Genomic DNA, 16,763 nt, shown 5'->3' with positions numbered 1-16,763 from the left:
AAGCATGGACCTCACTGTATTTGACTCCACCCGTCTCCTGCTCTTGGCAGTGGCATCTCACACTCACACTGCTCCAGTTCTGATCTCACGTGACTGATGTGGGTCACCCACCAGCCACCTCCTCACTCCAGACCCTTCAAGGCATTGCTTAGAAGCGTGGAGCTCAAGGTCCAGTCATACAGGGTCCATCCCATATCAGCTTCACACTCTGACCCAGCAAACTGAGGTCTGCATCATCCATAGCTACTCTTCGAGCCTTGTAGCAAGCATCAGTTCAGGCTGTAGATTCTCAGAGGCCAAAGCTGGAAGCCTTATCTTTTTGTAGCCTATGGGAAAGAAACCTACCAAGTAATGCAGCTGTTGTGTTTCATTTATTCTGCATCTCTTCTGGAAATTAAAAATTCCTGGATTATTCTCTCATAAATTGAATAGAATTTTTCTTCTCCAAACCTTTCATTTTAAGGTCTGCAAATTCAGGGACATGCTGGCCTGTGCTCTCTAGTGATGATTTACTCACTGAGTAATGTGATGTGCACTGAGCCTGTGCTTCCTGTAGACCTGGTACCAGTGCCCCACCTGCAGAAACTGTGTCTGAGGTTGAAGGAACTCAGTCCCTCTTCTTGTCACAGAAAGAACATGTAAGAGTTTCAGACAGCTGTTGGGAGAAAGAAATAGAACGTTGGTGTGGGTAGGGTATTTCAAAGCTCCTGCAAACGTTGGGCTTCTCTTTTATGGGGTTGTCGAGAGAACTTTATAAGCTGGTTAACTCAGAAACAGAAGTAATTGTCTTTCTCAGATCACAGAAAAATCCACGTCAAAGGCTAAGCTGTAGCTTGGGAATTGCTTGTGTGCCTTCTCCTTAGGATATATATTAGAATCATTCACCAGTGGAAATCACTGAATTCCTAATGTGTAACTACAGCTGATCCAGACTCAGCTTGAAAAGTTGGGTAGACATTTTCAAGCACAACTGCAAACTACAGCTGCCTGGATTTGTTTGCCCAGCTTAGGGCCAGCTCTTCAGAAGCTCCAAGCTGCCCTATCACAGAGGGCAGCTGCTGAGAAAGAAGTCTCCCAAATCCAGTTCCTAAGTGCAGCAGGTGCCGCTGAGCTTTCCAGGGTCCCACTAAAAAGACATCTCTGTGGATGTAGCTTAGCATTCACACCTCACTAGTTGCATGCTTACTATCACTTTCCTCCCTTCCATATCTGCATATCTTTTTAGACTAAATTCCTGGCCCAGATAAATATGAACCTCCTTCTCTACCCTGCTTGTATCCAGTGTAGACCTAATTTAATAGCAATGTGTTACAAAGATAGCACAGTCCTAACTGGTGTGTCCTGGAAGCCGCAGCAGTTGGGAGCCCTGTGCAGGCTCATTTACCCTTCTGACTTTCTGTTCCCAGCATGATAAATTGAGAAGAGTTGAATCCCTGTGCTGCTACAACCAGACTGTACCTAGTATTAAGTTTAAATTGGGAGGGATCACAATCTACTTAAAATATTTTAACAAAAGCATTTGGAACGGTCGCTGCTTCTTCACGTTATCTGTGTCCTTTCATTGACAGTTCAGTTACTTTGATTACTGATTTGACCTTCTGAATAGCTTCAATTAGGCAGTTAATGCAGACTGAATATGTACCTGCTTAAAGGTCATCTTTAACCATTCTATCAGTCCAAGAGCTGTCCTTCCTCATCTCACCTGAAGCATCTTGTGTCTGAGCCTCCTCCTGGTAAAGTTCATCCTCAGAACTCTGCTAAAAGTAGGCCTTTTCCTCGCCCCATGTGAAGCAAGCAAAGGAGACGCCAAACTGAAAAGCAGTTGAAAGGTAATTCACAGGGCTGAGCTGCTTCCTACGGCTGTTCCATTAAGTCAGCTCATTTCCTTCAGAGCAGCTACCCAAGTGTATCAATTTGTGTAGGTGGAAGCAGAGTGTGGCTTCGCATTGTGTCTACAGGTGCAGTGCTATGAAAGTTACTGAAAGCCACAGTATGTTTCAGATGGTTTTAAATAATGATTTTCTGCAAGGCACATTTTAATCAACAGAAAACTGTTCGTTTCAGGAGCCTCTATCAGGCAGCCATGGTTCATGCATTGTAGTCTCCCCTCTTAAATAGTATGCACCCATCCCCTGTCTTCCCAGCTGCCCCTCCCCTGTGCTTTGGGTGAGGAGAGATGAGGCTCATGTAGGGTGGATGTAGCTGCCTCACAGGTGGCATCACTTCCCCGCTCTCTGGGGGCAGCCTGGAGGTTCTGATAGTTGTTCTTCCATTAGCTCCCCCCTCATCCGTCTAGAGCAGCAAGAACTCCCTTGGACATGACCCAGAAGTACACATGGAGAGGCACCAGCAATTAACTTGGGGCAACTGACAGGCTGTGTACAGTCCCCAGACCAGCAGGAATAACAGTCAGAAGCCAAGTGGGAAACATCTAGAAGCTGAGAATGATCCTGGGGAAAACCCAGACCATGAGTAGAGTGATGCGCAAGCAGTTGATACAGATAGTGTGCTGGTTAAGTGGGTAATGTCTTACAATAGCTATTAATGCTCCTCTTCAGTACTACCATCTCACCCCTCAACCATGGAGACGTTTGCTAGTAGCATGAATATCTTAAGGACAAATCCCAGATATTGGTTGTACAAGCTGCTAAAAGTCACATGGGAAGCCATGCACTTCAGTCCAGCCAGACTGCAATCTTGATCACAGCTGTTGTCAGCTGTAGATTAGGACATCAGCAGTACTAGGAGTAGAGATCAGCCCTTGGCTCTGAAGGAGCTGTTTCAGATCTGGAGTGTCTCTGAATTCCTAAACCATGCAACTTCAGTGACTTACCTATTCGAAGAATAATTTCTGAGAAATAACCCTTTTCGTTCCCCCAAAAGCCTTTTATCTGCATTTTAGTTATCTGCAGTACCTCATGTCTGCTTGTATCAACCAAGTTTTCAGGCAGCAGCTGGAGGGCTCCCATCAGACAGAGAGAAGGTGTTGCTGACAGGACTATATATCCTGCTTGACACACAAGAAAAAACAGAGTTCCTCCTGAACTAAGCTGAAAGCTGTGTAGGTGTTCATTTTGTGAAGACTAAGTTTGGAGAAATCAGCAGTGGTGGTGTTTGAAAGAGATCAAGGTTCTTCAGTTATTTAGGAAAGCGGTGCCCTGGCTCTGAGTTGACACTGAAATCTTACTGCCAAAGTAATGTCCATTAACTTCCTTCAATGTGACTTTCCTTAAGGCAGTTAAGAGACCTGGTTTTCGTCATCCCAATACGCATTTTTGTAATCTCGACTAATAGCAATGCTCAGTATTATCTGCTGCAAGATTCTGGCTCACTGTCAGTACTCATGTTTTAGAGACACAAAGTATTTCCCCAAAAAACACTTTGCGTTATTGTAAACTCCGTGGAAAAAGACTACAGATGTGCTGCTGGTGTTCACTTGGAGCAAGAGAAGAACTCTGCAGTATTAAAACTGTTCTTTTAAGGCCAAATTCTCATTCATGATGACCAGTAATTTCTTGAAACTGTTTGTTCCAGATAAATACAGCCAGTATTTTTAAACAGACATATTAACTCAAAAGAAACAGCGGGACTGAGTTCCCAGGCTTTCATAAAAGGAGGATACTTTCAACAAGTCTTCTAGCAAAGCTGGACTTAGTAAGTGCAGAGATCTTTGTTAAATTAGACGCATGGTTGTATGTCATTGCTGAAGGCCACTGATGGCTCAGCTCCAGTTTGCAGTGCAGAGGGCTTCGCTGTGTAGCAGTTAGAAGGTTTGAAATATATTACTATTTACTGTAGCACTGTACTAAGTTACTGACTTGTGAATTTTGCTGTATTTTTTTTTCTTGAAGCTGTAGCACCTGGAAAATCTCAGGCTCTCCTAAAGAGCATGTCTTGCCCTCATCACAACAGAGTAAGTCTGGAATAGAGACACTTGTGCACCCCCAAAGACTCAGAAAGAAGAGCCCCGTGTGGTGTGTCTGGGCTTAAAACATAGCACTGATGATTTTTTGAAGTTGGTGCTGTTTCAGGTTACAGGAAATCTCCATCTGCATAGAGCTGCTCCAGAGAAAGGCTGCTATACTGCATGTATGGACAGAGTCTCTGTGCCTTTCACTGTTTCCCCCCTCATGTGGCTTAGCATGGCTGGATTCAGCCAGATAGCAGCTTTATCCACAGTGCTTTTCCTGCTGTCTGAAACTATTTCCAAGCTGGCTGCTTGGCCTGTCTGCAAGCAGCTGTGTTGGGTTTGTAGTGTGGCAATTACATAAGCACGACCCTTTTACAGGAAAGGCTAAAAACATTTCTCCTTGAACTGATTGAATGTGTTAATGAGGCTTATCTGCTTGCTTTGCTTTCTGAGTTACCTTGTCTGTACGTGTCTGGCCTTGTAGGTATCCAGCCAGTGTAAATTCTTCTCTCTCCACTGGGTCCTTCTACTCTTTCCTCTTCACTGACCACAAGCAAATGTTGTTATTAATCTTAAAAATCTAGTGATCTTAATGATCACGATCTCTTCTTACTGTACAGAGCACTGCTTCTCCCCTCCATAGTGTTAGGGCTCACAGATACTTAACAGCCTTTAATTACACCTCCCTACCTCTCCTCTGGGCCTCCTGTGTGCTCACTGCAATAGGAGTCCTCTTGCCCTCCTAGTCTCTTCTGAGCCTTTCTTGCATATTCTCTCTTCTGAATCTTACTTCAGCTGTTTCGTTTTTACTACTTTCATCATCTTTGAGCTTCTCCTTCCTCTCATATTGTTGAGTTAGAGGTCTAGGGAAATCACACTCTGACTCTACTTGCTGAGCCTATGTACACTATTGTGCATGCAGACAATTGTTATAGTACAGCTGTGCAGCTACAGACAGGAAGAGTAAGCTGAACAAACAGGCCAATAAAAACAAGGGATGCACGTGACCAAGACATGAAATCTGTTGTCTAGAAAAATGTCCTTAAGACACCCTTATAACTGTACTGCATATTATCTTTTTTTTCTTTCAAAAAAAAATCTGGTTCTGTTAGAAACCAGACTGAAATTCCATCAAAAAGATCAGCCCTTTGTAGGTGCTAGAAGTTCTCAGGATGTACTTAGGAAGAGTTTTATGGCAACAGATCTTCTCAATTAGTATATGCCCAAAGTATTCTGTATTGCACAGAATCCAGATGGCTACATCCCGTGGACACAGACGTGAAATGCAGATACCTGATCTGCACGCATGTTCATGCAGCACTGTGTCTAAGCTGATGGCTCCCTTGGTGTGAGCACGGCATCGGACGAATGCATCCCATTTGACACCATTATGAGAAGCTGTGCAACACTGCGACTATAGCGATAAGACCCCTTTCTATCTAATCTTAATGCACCGTGTAGTCATCTTCAGACATTAGTCTTGTGGAGAACCAGTGGGCCATGGAAGACAAGGTCAAAGTGGAACTTGTGTAGCCCAGACTAAAATTCTGCCCTGGATTTTGAGTAGCTGAGGGCAAGTCATTTTGTTCAAGATAACTGTACTGTTTATGCAGAACTGAAACACTGTAATCCATTCTTTGGCCTGGAAAAAACCTTGCAATTGTCGCCTGACTTCTGCCTCTTTCACTTCACAAGGCATCTGCCTTCTTGCCATTAAAACTTGACCAGTGCCTGGAGTTCTGCTTCTGTACAAGCCTGGAGTTGCCCCCTCTGACCTGTTCATGACTGGTCTGCTGCCAGACCAAACTGGTGTTAGAAATAAGGCATTTCCCTGTTACATTCCCCCTTGCTCATATTCTCATCTCTACTACCCACTCCTTTCCCCAGGAGAATACTCTCAGCCCGGTGAACATGAACAGGATTGGGCAGCTCACGGAATGCACTGCTCACAGGGAAAGAAATGGTGGTGCTCCTGTGTTGTTGCAGGTTTCTGCAGTTGCCTCAGACAAGGACTCCCAAAACACTATACGTACACAGAAAATAAACAATTCCCTTTTTAAATGGTCTGCCACCTCCTTCCCTGAGTAGCAAGTCTTGGATGATCAGCCAGATGCCGCATTTTGTACACGACAGAGCCAAAAGTTGCTCCCATCTTCAAAGGGGATGGGCTGAGCTTATGTGCATGCAGGCCCCGTGCAGGCCCACAGCACAGCGGAGACCAGGTGCTGCAGTTCACTGCCTCTTTTGGTAAGGATGGCACTTGATCAACCCCTTCTTGGCCGCCTTTGACAGATGTGATAAGACAGTTGCTCAGGAAGTGCATGGCCTGGGCTCAGTTCTGTTGTCAAGGGGTGTGGCTTTGAGACTCTCTGGTCTGCCTAACAAGAGATGATTTTTAATCTGTTGCTGAGGTCAGGGCTAGGGCAAGCACTCAGCAGCCTTCCTGCTAAAGCCGTGCCAGCACGTAGCAAAGAATCCGCGGTTCTCTGGGGCAGAGGGAAGCATGCACCTGTGTCCTAGTGGGCTGAGTTCTCTCCTCAGAATTAGACTAGGAGAATTATCTCCTAGTCTGTCTCCTGATAGATTTCCCTCAGAACTGTCTCTGTGTTGTATGCAGCAATTACTAGTGCACATAAAAATGCTCAAAGTAAAGTAGTGCATTGCTTTCTCAGTCAAGGCTTCTAACCATGAAGGTTTTGAATGTTTGAAGTGATGTTCTAGTAATACAACTTATAAGTGCTATGCAATTACTAAATACTCTCATTACTAAGCAGGACAGTCAAGGTTTAACGTGCATCTTTTGCAGTGATACTGGTTTTACTAATCTCACCAGGCACTGTTTAGAAAGCAAAGACCAGGCACTCCTGAGAATTACATACCATGGCATAAAGAAAAGAACAACTTGTCATAAATCGAACCTCAGAAATTTGCAACGCCAGCCAAAGACTAGTACAAGGTGGCTGGAATTCTCTTCCTATATAAGGGCCTTTCCAGACCAGACAGGATAAGTTACTAACAAAATCCACATAGGCATACAGGAGTCTGCTTTCTTCACTTTTGGGTCCAGGAGGCTGAGAAGAGAGCGGCAGAAGTCCCACCTGATTAAGTTAAACTGAGACTTCATGCAGTTACACTGAGGAGAAGGAATACCTTTCAGAAAATGTTACAAAAGCTGGCATTGTTACCAGCCTTCTGTCAATCATGAAAAACAGCACTACAAACATTAGCATTGTACCCACTTTGTTAAGAGAAATGCATCAAAAAAGAAAAGCAGGTAAGAATGCCAGGAGGCCTTCGTGGATCAACAAGGAGCTCCTGGACTTACTTTAGTGCAAAAAAGTCTGTAGGGAGTGGAAACAGGAATGGGTTACCTGGGAGGACTACAAAGAAGTTGTCCGAGCAGCCAGGGATCAGGTTAAGAAAGCTAAAACCCAGACAGAATTAAATCTAGCCAGGGACATAAAGGGGAACAAGAAGAATTTCTACAGGTGTACCAGTGATAAAAGGAAGGCCAGGGAAGATGCGGGCCCTCTCCAGCAGGAAACTAGAGACCTGGTCACAAGAGATACAGAGAAAGCTGAGGTGCTCAATGACTTCTTTGACTCAGTCTTCACTGTCAGGGGCTCCAACCACACTGCTCAAGCTGCAGAAAGCAAAGGTAAGAACTGGGAGAAGGAAGATCTGCCTGCTATAAGTGAAGATCAGGTTTGAGACCATGTAAAGAACCTGAAGATACACAAGTCCATGGAACCCAATGAAATCCATCCACAGATTCTGAGGGAACTGGCAGATGAAGTTGCCAAGCTGCTATCCATCATATTTGAAAGGTCGTGGCAGACTGGTGAAGCTCACACTGATTAGAAAAGGGGAAACATAACCCCCATTTTCAAGAAGGGAAAAAAAGAAGATCCAGGGAACTACAGGCCAGTCAGTCTCACTCTGTGCCTGGCAAGATCACGGAGCAGATCCTCCTGAAAGCCCTACTAAAGCACATGAAAAATAAAGATGAGGTGGTTGGTGGTAACCAGCATGGCTCCACCAAGGACAAGTTGTATCTGACAAACTTGATGGCTTTTTATGAAGGAGTTACTGCGTCAGTAGATAAAGGAAGAGCAACTGATGTTGTCTACCTGGTCTTGTACAAAGTGCTTGACACTGTCCTGCATGACATCCTTGTCACTAAATTGGAGAAAAGTGGATTTGAAGGATGGACCACTCGCTAGATAAGGAATTGTCTGGATGGTTGCATTCAGAGAGTTGCAGTTAGTGGCTCAATGTCCAAGTGGAGCTCAGTGACAAGTTGCATTCCTCAGGGATTGTGGCTGGGACCCTGAGCAATTTTCTCATTCAAAGAAACAGCAAAGCTTTCTGGAGAAAAGTCACGCTCCAATCACTCTGCTACTTATCCAGGCCCTTTTACATGTAGGCATGGGTAGTGCAAGCCACTGAAAGAAGGATAACCAGCAGAAGTTTCCCTTCTATTTTTAGTAGGTAAGGTGGAAGTACATTACCACTTTGCTACAGCATAGCAGACAAGTTCAACACAGAGTCCCTCCTTTGAAAAGCATTTTTCCCTTTACTAATTTCTACCAGATATCTCCCACCCTGGCCCAGTTCACTGGTCTTGCTTACATGAGCCTTTAAATCTGGCAGATCTGAGTCCCTGTAGCATTGAAACAGCTGCACTGTATTTGGGAGCTGCTTGCTGTCTTCTAGAGGAAGGCTGCTCATCATTACTGAGCTGAAATCTCCTCCTGTTACCCTTTGTGCAGCATTTGACCCTGAGCGCCAAGATGGCAGAAGTTCACAAGGGAGCCCTTGGAGGAAAAAATTAAGACCAGACCACTGCAAGTCTAAAAAAAATGTTTCCCTAAAGTAAACCCTTCCCAAACATTGGAAAATTTTACATATTTTTACATATTTCATGTAAAGTAAGATTTTCCTGCCCTTTCTCCTAAAAAACATGCAAGCTTCCTTTGAAGTCCCTGTTCCTCATACTATTCTGCTCTGCGTTATAGTCAGAACTTCTTTCTCACCATCATTGTGGCTATGTAACGACCTTGCTGTTGAGTTCAGACACACGCTTATTCTATGTTCATTCATCTGTGGTGGGATAAGTGTTGACCTGGGAACCATTTCTGAGGAGGGATGTTGTATGTCTCAGAGTTATTCTTGTGGCTAACTTACTTGCAAATTTTGATAGATAGGCTGCAGTGATTTGCTCTCAGGCAAGAAGCTTGCTCTCCCCTATAAAATTTACCAAAAGGAAGGATTTAAGAAGATACCTAACATTCTGTGAAATTGAGGTTCTGATAAAGGCTTATCAAAGAAAACATGACAGAAAGAAAAGTAGAAAATTACTGTTTCTTTTCCAGCACAGAGGATGCCCTTGACAGAACTGCAAGGTATTTGGGACCTCTCTTCACCTGGAAAATAACTGCAGTAAAGCTCTGGTACACCAGGTTTGCAGAGATGTGGCTTACACAGTATTCATCGCAGCTTTTGCTGTGGTGGAGCACAGCACAGTTACAGTCACTCCTGTTCTGTAATGAGTGGTAGGAAACACAAGCAGGAGCCTTGGCCCTGAATCGCAGGGAGCTACACCGACACAATGACGGACAGAACTGGCTATAAGGTATCATCGCAGGCACAGCTGCAGCCACTTCTATCTGGGGCTTCTGCCAATAGTTAAAATTTAACATGAGCAGATGAGGAGCAGCAGCATTGCCAGATAAGAGGCCAAGTGAATAAATAAACCACATAAATCCCTCCTGAAACAGGGAGTTGGACAGTCTCCAATGAGAATGATTTGTGAAGAAGGGTAAAAGAAAGAGATGGGAAGAAAGATGCTTTGCTGGGGTGGAGAGGGGTCAGTGTAGCAATAAGAGGTTTGTTTATTCAAGGCTTACATCTTGGGATGTGTTGCTCCTCGAGCCAGGGGCCTGGCATACTGCTGAGCTCCAGTCGGAACCATCACCATGAGATTTCCTTCTAGGGATGTAAAAATGGGCTACACAAATGTGAGCCATCCCACTTCCTGGGTAACTTACACTCAGCCCTCGGTGATACTCTCATGGATCACCAGAAGAATTAATAGGCTCAGACTGTGCCTGGATTCTAGCAATTTTTGCAGCCTGGTTCCTCACGCTGCAACTCAGTAACTTTCCCATCCTCTTGCCTTTCATTTTGCTCCTTTGGGGGAGTTTGTGTTCTAAACCTGCCATTCTCACTTATTTCTCCTTTTGCAGTCCTAACAATGTTCTCCTTTCAAAATAATCTTGATGCCACTGCAGCGCTCACATGGACATAGATAAACAGTTTAAATTATGTTGGCACGAGGATGCAAACAGGGATTCATCTAAGTGGAAGATGCAGAGAGATGGCTTTGAATGAAACTAAAGACTATATATTAGATTTATCCATGGATAATTTGGTTCCAGTTGTAATTAAAACCTCTTCTTGAGCTTTTTTAAAGTTCATTTAAAGAGGAGTGTCTTACAAGCTGTCTAATCTTACACAAGAATGGAAATAACAGGTGCCTGTTGGGAGAGGTTGAAAACAAAAATTCAGTTACCTAGTTCCTGCCATTGAACAAGACAAAAAGGCAGATTTGCTCAGGTGAACCACAACTTGTCTGTTCTGCACTATTTTCTGCTTTAAGGCTAAGACTTACATGTCTTAGTCATGTCATGTAAAGTAAGATTTTCCTGCCCTTTCTCCTAAAAAACATGCAAGCATGTAAGACATGTAAGACATGTCTTACATGTCTCAGCCTTAAAGTTTCTTAATATTCTCTTCCTTGAGCAGTAAATGAACTTAGGGGTAGAAAATAATGGTTTGGTATGTTGGCCTCTTTGGACACTTACTCTCAGAACAGGTAATCGAGGGATCCTCCTAACTGAAGGTTTTATCAATTCACTTCATGCAGACATGGTATTATTAAGTTTTGCATCAATATTGAATATTATTGTGGCTTTTAACCACGTAGGACTGGCCATACACACACGTTTGGCTGGTAGTGAGGAGCATTCATGATGCATTCTCCAGTGCAGAAGTTCATATTCTCTCCAGATAGACAGGAATAATACCTTATATGTCATGCTTTGTGAATATGCAGTAACTTCTATGAAATACAACATTTACCACAAGTCCAATGAAGGATTGTCCAGGGAGAAGAGATTAGCTCATACTTGAAGATATAGACTCCCCATATCTTCACAGGGTGTTGTGGGAGGAGATGATGCTGTCATCACTTCTCCACTACTTGATGTGCAAGAAAGTAGGGTATCTCTGGTTCACCAAACTCCATCTGCACAGGGGTAGTCCTTTCCAGAGGGAAGGTGCGTGACCTCACCATGGGGACAAGAGATGTCCACCCCCAGGGGAAGCCCTGCCAGAGGGCACATGCCTTGCTACATCACTCTCAAAATGATGTCTTCTGTGTCAGAAACAGGTAGTTGAGATGCTTGAGAATGGCTCTCTTGCTCTCTTAAGGCAGCAGATTGTGAAGGAGTTCAGTTACTCTGAAAAAAAGGCACTTCTATCAGATGAAGGTTGTATTGCTCCCTGTGCAAGCTGAGATAGTGACCCTAGGGTACATGGTGTAAGCTTCCCCTTGCAGACAAGGTCTCTGAATGGTTGGCTCTTTAAATCCTGCAGCTACCTTACTGAAAATTGAGACGGGTACATGTGGTGTCTGGGAAAGCTGTGAGCAGAAGGCACGAGTCTGCCTTGGGAGCACTGTTTTGCAGGGTCAGGTGGGGAAGGGGAGCCTGTGCAAAGCTCTGGTTTCTCCTGGATTCACTTTAATTTCAAAGGAAACCACAGCATCGTTTCCCAGTATTTCTTACTGAGCCTCAGCAGAGTGTAGCGATATTTATTTTGGCAGGAGCTTTGACCTAAGCAGATTCCTGCCCCCAGACACCTATCCCATCCTTTCCTTGGCTGTATAGGTTCTATAGGTGTGGGGCTGCTCTTCCTGTGCCACACTGTAGGCCTCAGCACTACCTGTGCCCACACTGACCCTCTGCTGTGCCAGCGTTCTTTTCTGTTGGGTGGCATGGTGAAGCTGCATTAAAAACAATCTTCTTCTTTTTTTGATTGGGTTATTTGTAGTCAAAATTACATCCCCGACCTGGTTTATGGCCCAGTTCTGCAGGCAATTTCATTGGCAGAGTTGAGGAAGGGTAAGAATAGGAGCTGCTCAAAACAGCACTGTGGGTAGAGAGAAAAGTTCAAAATATGCCCTCACTACTGTACTAACAGAAGCATGCCTCTTAGAACTGGGTACCTGTGTTCGCAGTGAGTGGGAGGGGCGTGAAGAAAATCATATCACCCTCTGAGCAGAAGGACACGTCAAGATGGCCTTTCCTCAGGCTCTGGCCAAGTGAGCAGTGGTGAGGTCTGGCACCTCAGCCACAGTCTACTCCCTTGTTGGGCCGTGCCACCAATGCTGTTACTGAGATGACTGGGGTTAAAAATAACCTGGTAAAGAGTTAAGGGAAGTATTTTTAGCCCAGATCATTTCAGTGATCCAGTTTACAGCACATCCCTACAAACACACTGGCATGAGGGAGGGGGAAGGGAAGGAAAGGTCAGGGGAGAAAAGAGCAGTTGGAAACATGAGCTCTCTGTCCAAACCAGGATTTCACGAAACAGCACCCCAAAAGCACTGGCAGTCTCTGCTTTTCATCTAGCTTATTGACAACTGGTTTTCTCGTGGTGCAGAACTGAGAGCTGTCTGCTGAAGATCTCTGATTTCTGGATCCCGTTTCTGAGAGCAAGACACCGGCCCTGATTCTCTTTCACTATTTTGCATCTGCCACTATGTTTATCATAATTTTTGCCACATTTGCTTTTGCTTTGGTAGATAGTGCAGCAATTAAAAACTCCATGGGAGTCAGGGGGAGCTGTGCAGAGCTTGTGCAAGCGTAGGGTGCAACAAGGCAGCAGGCACGATGGTCTGGTGAGAGGACTGCCTGTGGGGAATAGCTCCTGTGAAGCTCTTTGAAGCAGGGGTGGGACGCAGAGGACAGGTCCGGGCCTCAAAACCAAGTCTAGATGCAGCTGCATGAGGATAAGAGTGGGAAAGTACATAGGACTGGTGCAAACAGTCATGTAGCAGTAACTGGGTTCATAGCCACAAAACACTCCAGCCTTGCAAAGTGATGCAAAGTTACCCTCCCTTGCAATTAAAAAGTGTTCCATGTAGCCAAAGTATTGTAACTGCAAAAGCGGGCACCTGAGAGAATTCCTGGCACAGCAGAGGAGAGGGCAGCACACATCTCTGCTGGTACTCAGCTGGTATGTAGGTGCTACTTAAGCCCAAACACTTCATTGTATGGCAACTAATACACGTTTCTTCTTTTCACCAGCCAAAGCAGATGCACAAATCCAAACTGGAGCTTCTCCCTCAGTGTCTGCTTCCAGCCCCTACTGGTCCCCCTTCTGACTAGCATTGCAGTCACGTATCACAGCCAGTGCCCAAACTTGTAGGGTACTCATCTCATGACATGGGGTCAGGATAGCTTTCGATTGCAAAGGCCTGGAGGTTGTGGGAGCCAGTTTTGCACCAGTCCCAGCAGGACATTCCAATTCATCCCCAAAGCTACCTCTGGCTGTCCAGTTTTCTCCAGGACTCCTTGCAATGTTAATTTTGTAAGAAACTCATTATCTGTAGTGATACTCCCCACCTGTAACTTACATCCACGACCTTTAAGAAAAGTTCTTTGTGAGTACACAAACAATACAGACAGGAAACTGTGGTCTCTAGACTTCTTTTGTCCTTAGCACCTTCTCTAACCCTAGCACCTTCTGCCATATTGACCTGCCAGTGCAGCTGGGACTGCACCTTGAAGAGACACAGCAGGGATGGCATGGGATACTTCTGTGGGGCTGATGGTGTGCCTGCCAGACAGCCTGTGAGAGAAATAGGGGCATACATCTCTGCTAAAAATGGTGGTGCCCCTTCAAGCCATCTACAGAATCGAGGACAGGCAGGCAGCACATTTTGCTCTCACATCAGAGGCAAGGACTCCAGAGGAAAAGAACTCTTTCAAAGAAAGGAGAGGCTTTAGAGGGAAGCTTGGGTCACTTCAATTGTTCCTACCCCATGAATAAAGGCAGAACTTTCTTCTGTAGCACAGCTAAAGTGACTGGGTTCAGTCTGAAAAGCAAAGAGATGGGATTGGAAAAAAAACATTTTCATATTTATTCAAACTTATAAACTTATTTGGAAGAGGAAAGTGAAACCCTTCACAGAGAACTTGGTAGTTGCACTTCCTCTTTTGCAGCCAATGTCATGCTTATATTCATGGTGCAATTTAATTCCTGTTTTGCCGCTCAATCTGAAATCTTTCAGAATATGTGATGCTTAGATACTTACTTTTATGGAAGAGTGAAAGACCTCAGAGTAGCAGCCACCAAATGGCCGATGGAGTAAGTCTTATACACTGGCTCAGCGCTTCAGGTCCATGCAGGCAGACCACATTTCTGACAGGTGCAAAATTCAAGTCTGACTAATTTTGCTGTTTTTGCAAAAGAAGAGCAGAGCTGCTCCTCATCGTCATTCAGAAAGTTGATGGACTGTGTCACTGAAAGGGGAAAAACACTAAGAATGGGAGAGAATGCACTAATACCATGGGGCAGGAGAGAGCTGGCACCAAGCAGCCGTGTCTCAGCAGTGGAGGAGGTCGAGGGCTGGTGCCAGCTCTGCAGGGAGGGTGAGAAAATGAGGCTTCCCCCTTTCTTGCAGTGCCCAGGCAGCCCCTGGAAGTCAGCGGGAGAGCACTTTCCTTCCCATGCATGGGAAGGAACTTTCCGCATCCAAGTGTCCCAGTATGGTGAACCTCCTCAACTAGGAAGCACACAGCCTGGAACACCAGCTGAGGAAAAGAAAAACAACCTGTAGAAAAAGCTGGACAGAGGACAGCAATTCAATTGCCAGAAAGGATCTGAGAAAGAACTTTTCCTGTTGCAAAAGGCAGAGCGTAATTGGAGAGCCTGCAGCTGGCAGTTGCGGGAGGACACAGCCCATGGGCTACTTGTTCTAATCTTAGAATGGCATGCTCACTGCTTCCTGTGTGCCGGACACAGGCTCCATGTGCTGGAGAGCTGTGCTGCAATGCTACCAGCAAAACAAGAAATGCACAGAATCTCTCCAGCTGCACTGCTCCAATCAAATCTAGAGAAAAGGAGCCATGTTTTCAGACTGAAGAGCAACAAGTTTAACAAAAACAGCCACACAACAACCCCAGCATAAGAGGTCAAGGAGGTCAAGAGGAAGTGCATTGCCTTTTCTGGGTGAAGGCAGAGGACTGTGAAAGAAGCACGAGTATGAGAAAAAAAGGGACTATAGGGGAGGCAACCCTTCCATACAAACTACTGGCACCTGCATCTCTTCAGCCCTAGCTGAGTCCCTGGTTCAGGCTGAGTCGAGCATCTGGATTCTTTCTTCTTTTCCCAGCTTCATCCTTCTTCCCCTCCTACTTCCAGGCAGCCCTTCCTGAACAGCATGAAGCTTTGGAAAGGGCTCTGCCTCCCCACTGAGCCCAGCCATCATTGTTGTGTGCTGCACGTTGTCCTCCTCATCTGCTTACTTCACTGTTTCTTCCTTTCCCCTTCTCTGCCTCTTCCTCTGCCTCTAATGATTTCGATGAAGGCTGAGAAGATGGAGGGAAGAGGTGTTAGAAGCTCACTGAGAAGACTGAGCTTGAAATGGCTTCTGTGGGTGGATGCAGGAAAGCTGGTCAGAAGTGTACGGGAAGATTTTAAGGGGGAAGATATAGTGAGGGTCCTGGAAATGGAACAGCAGACATCTTCTTGGGGCTGGAAGAAGTAGGATGGCATTTGTTGGGAACTACCACTCTCTGAGAAAGGTCCTTAGCACAGAAGAAACAGCCCGTGCATGGGCCAGCTAGGTGTTTTGGGGGCCAGCGATACTGAAGGAGTGATTGCATTAACTAGCCAGCCAGTTCCTTCCAGGCAGTGCAGCATGAAGGGAGAAGGAAGAGCACTGGTGGCACCTCCAGAGAAACAGAAACGTATTTCTCAAACTACAGCCTTTGGTGCACTTTCTGACTGAGAAATAGAAATGTGTAGAGGGTGAAGGACAAGAAGTGTGGTGCTGGTCATGCATTAATAGTGGTGGTATAGGGAGTGGAGGCTCCTTTCCGATGGTTTGTAGCCTGATTTGTTGTTTTGAGGTCTGTTACCAACAATACAAGGATTGTTGGCTAGATATTCACAGTTCCTCTGGTTTGGTTTTCACTGCATCAGATATTGAAGACAAAGAACAAAAGTTTCCTTTCGTGAGCTTTGATTTCAAGGCTTACTCTTGCCCTTGCTTGATACACATATAGCAAAGAAAACAAGGTAAATGTGGGATGAGCAGGGCTGTTTGCTGCAGGAAGAGCTGCACCATCCAGTCTCCAGCAATCCTCCCACTTCTCAGCCTGCTCTGGCCTGGAAGAGGAGAAGCTTCCCTCAGTCCTGGTATTTCCTTCCTCCCACCCACCCGCCTGATTATTTCACTGTCATAGAAAGCAGAACAGCACAGGAGACATCCTCAGGCAGATGCTAGCTTGCTGCAGCGGCAGAGAACGGCTTCTCACAACAGAATCATTGGAAAAGAGCTTGTCACTGGGGCAGCAAAAAGGAGTGGGAGGGATGAGAAGTGAATGGAGATGTCATTTATCATGCAATTCCATCAGTTCGCTGCTAGGAAAAGAGAGGGAACAGGTAGCTGTTTTGGAATATTTTGTCTACTTCCCATGAAAAATACTGAGTATAGAACCTTCAGCCAGAGATGAGAGGTGCATGAATTACTAGTTTTATGTGATTGTACTGAGTACGT

At 45.3% G+C, this 16,763-nt stretch overlaps 1 protein-coding gene across 4 annotated transcripts in view; it reads left to right on the top strand.

The window, feature by feature from the left end:
• The window catches only part of RCSD1 (RCSD domain containing 1), a 33,969-nt gene that overhangs the window by 7,292 nt on the left and 9,914 nt on the right, over nt 1–16,763 (top strand). The window contains exon 1 of one of the 4 annotated variants that reach the window (XM_021401943.1): nt 14,957–16,648. The exons of 2 other annotated variants lie outside the window; for them this stretch is intronic. In XM_021401943.1, coding sequence (XP_021257618.1) covers nt 16,484–16,648 — 165 coding nt within the window. In that variant the 5' untranslated portion in view covers nt 14,957–16,483. Of the gene's footprint in view, nt 1–14,956; nt 16,649–16,763 lie in introns of those variants that run through there. One more of the 4 variants, XM_021401933.1, reaches the window with a different exon arrangement.

The sequence above is a fragment of the Numida meleagris genome, chromosome 1 (genome assembly GCF_002078875.1).
Source record: "Numida meleagris isolate 19003 breed g44 Domestic line chromosome 1, NumMel1.0, whole genome shotgun sequence".
NCBI lineage: Eukaryota > Metazoa > Chordata > Aves > Galliformes > Numididae > Numida > Numida meleagris.
The sequence above is the reverse complement of the archived record's forward strand: the minus strand, read 5'-3'. Positions and strand labels throughout refer to the sequence as shown.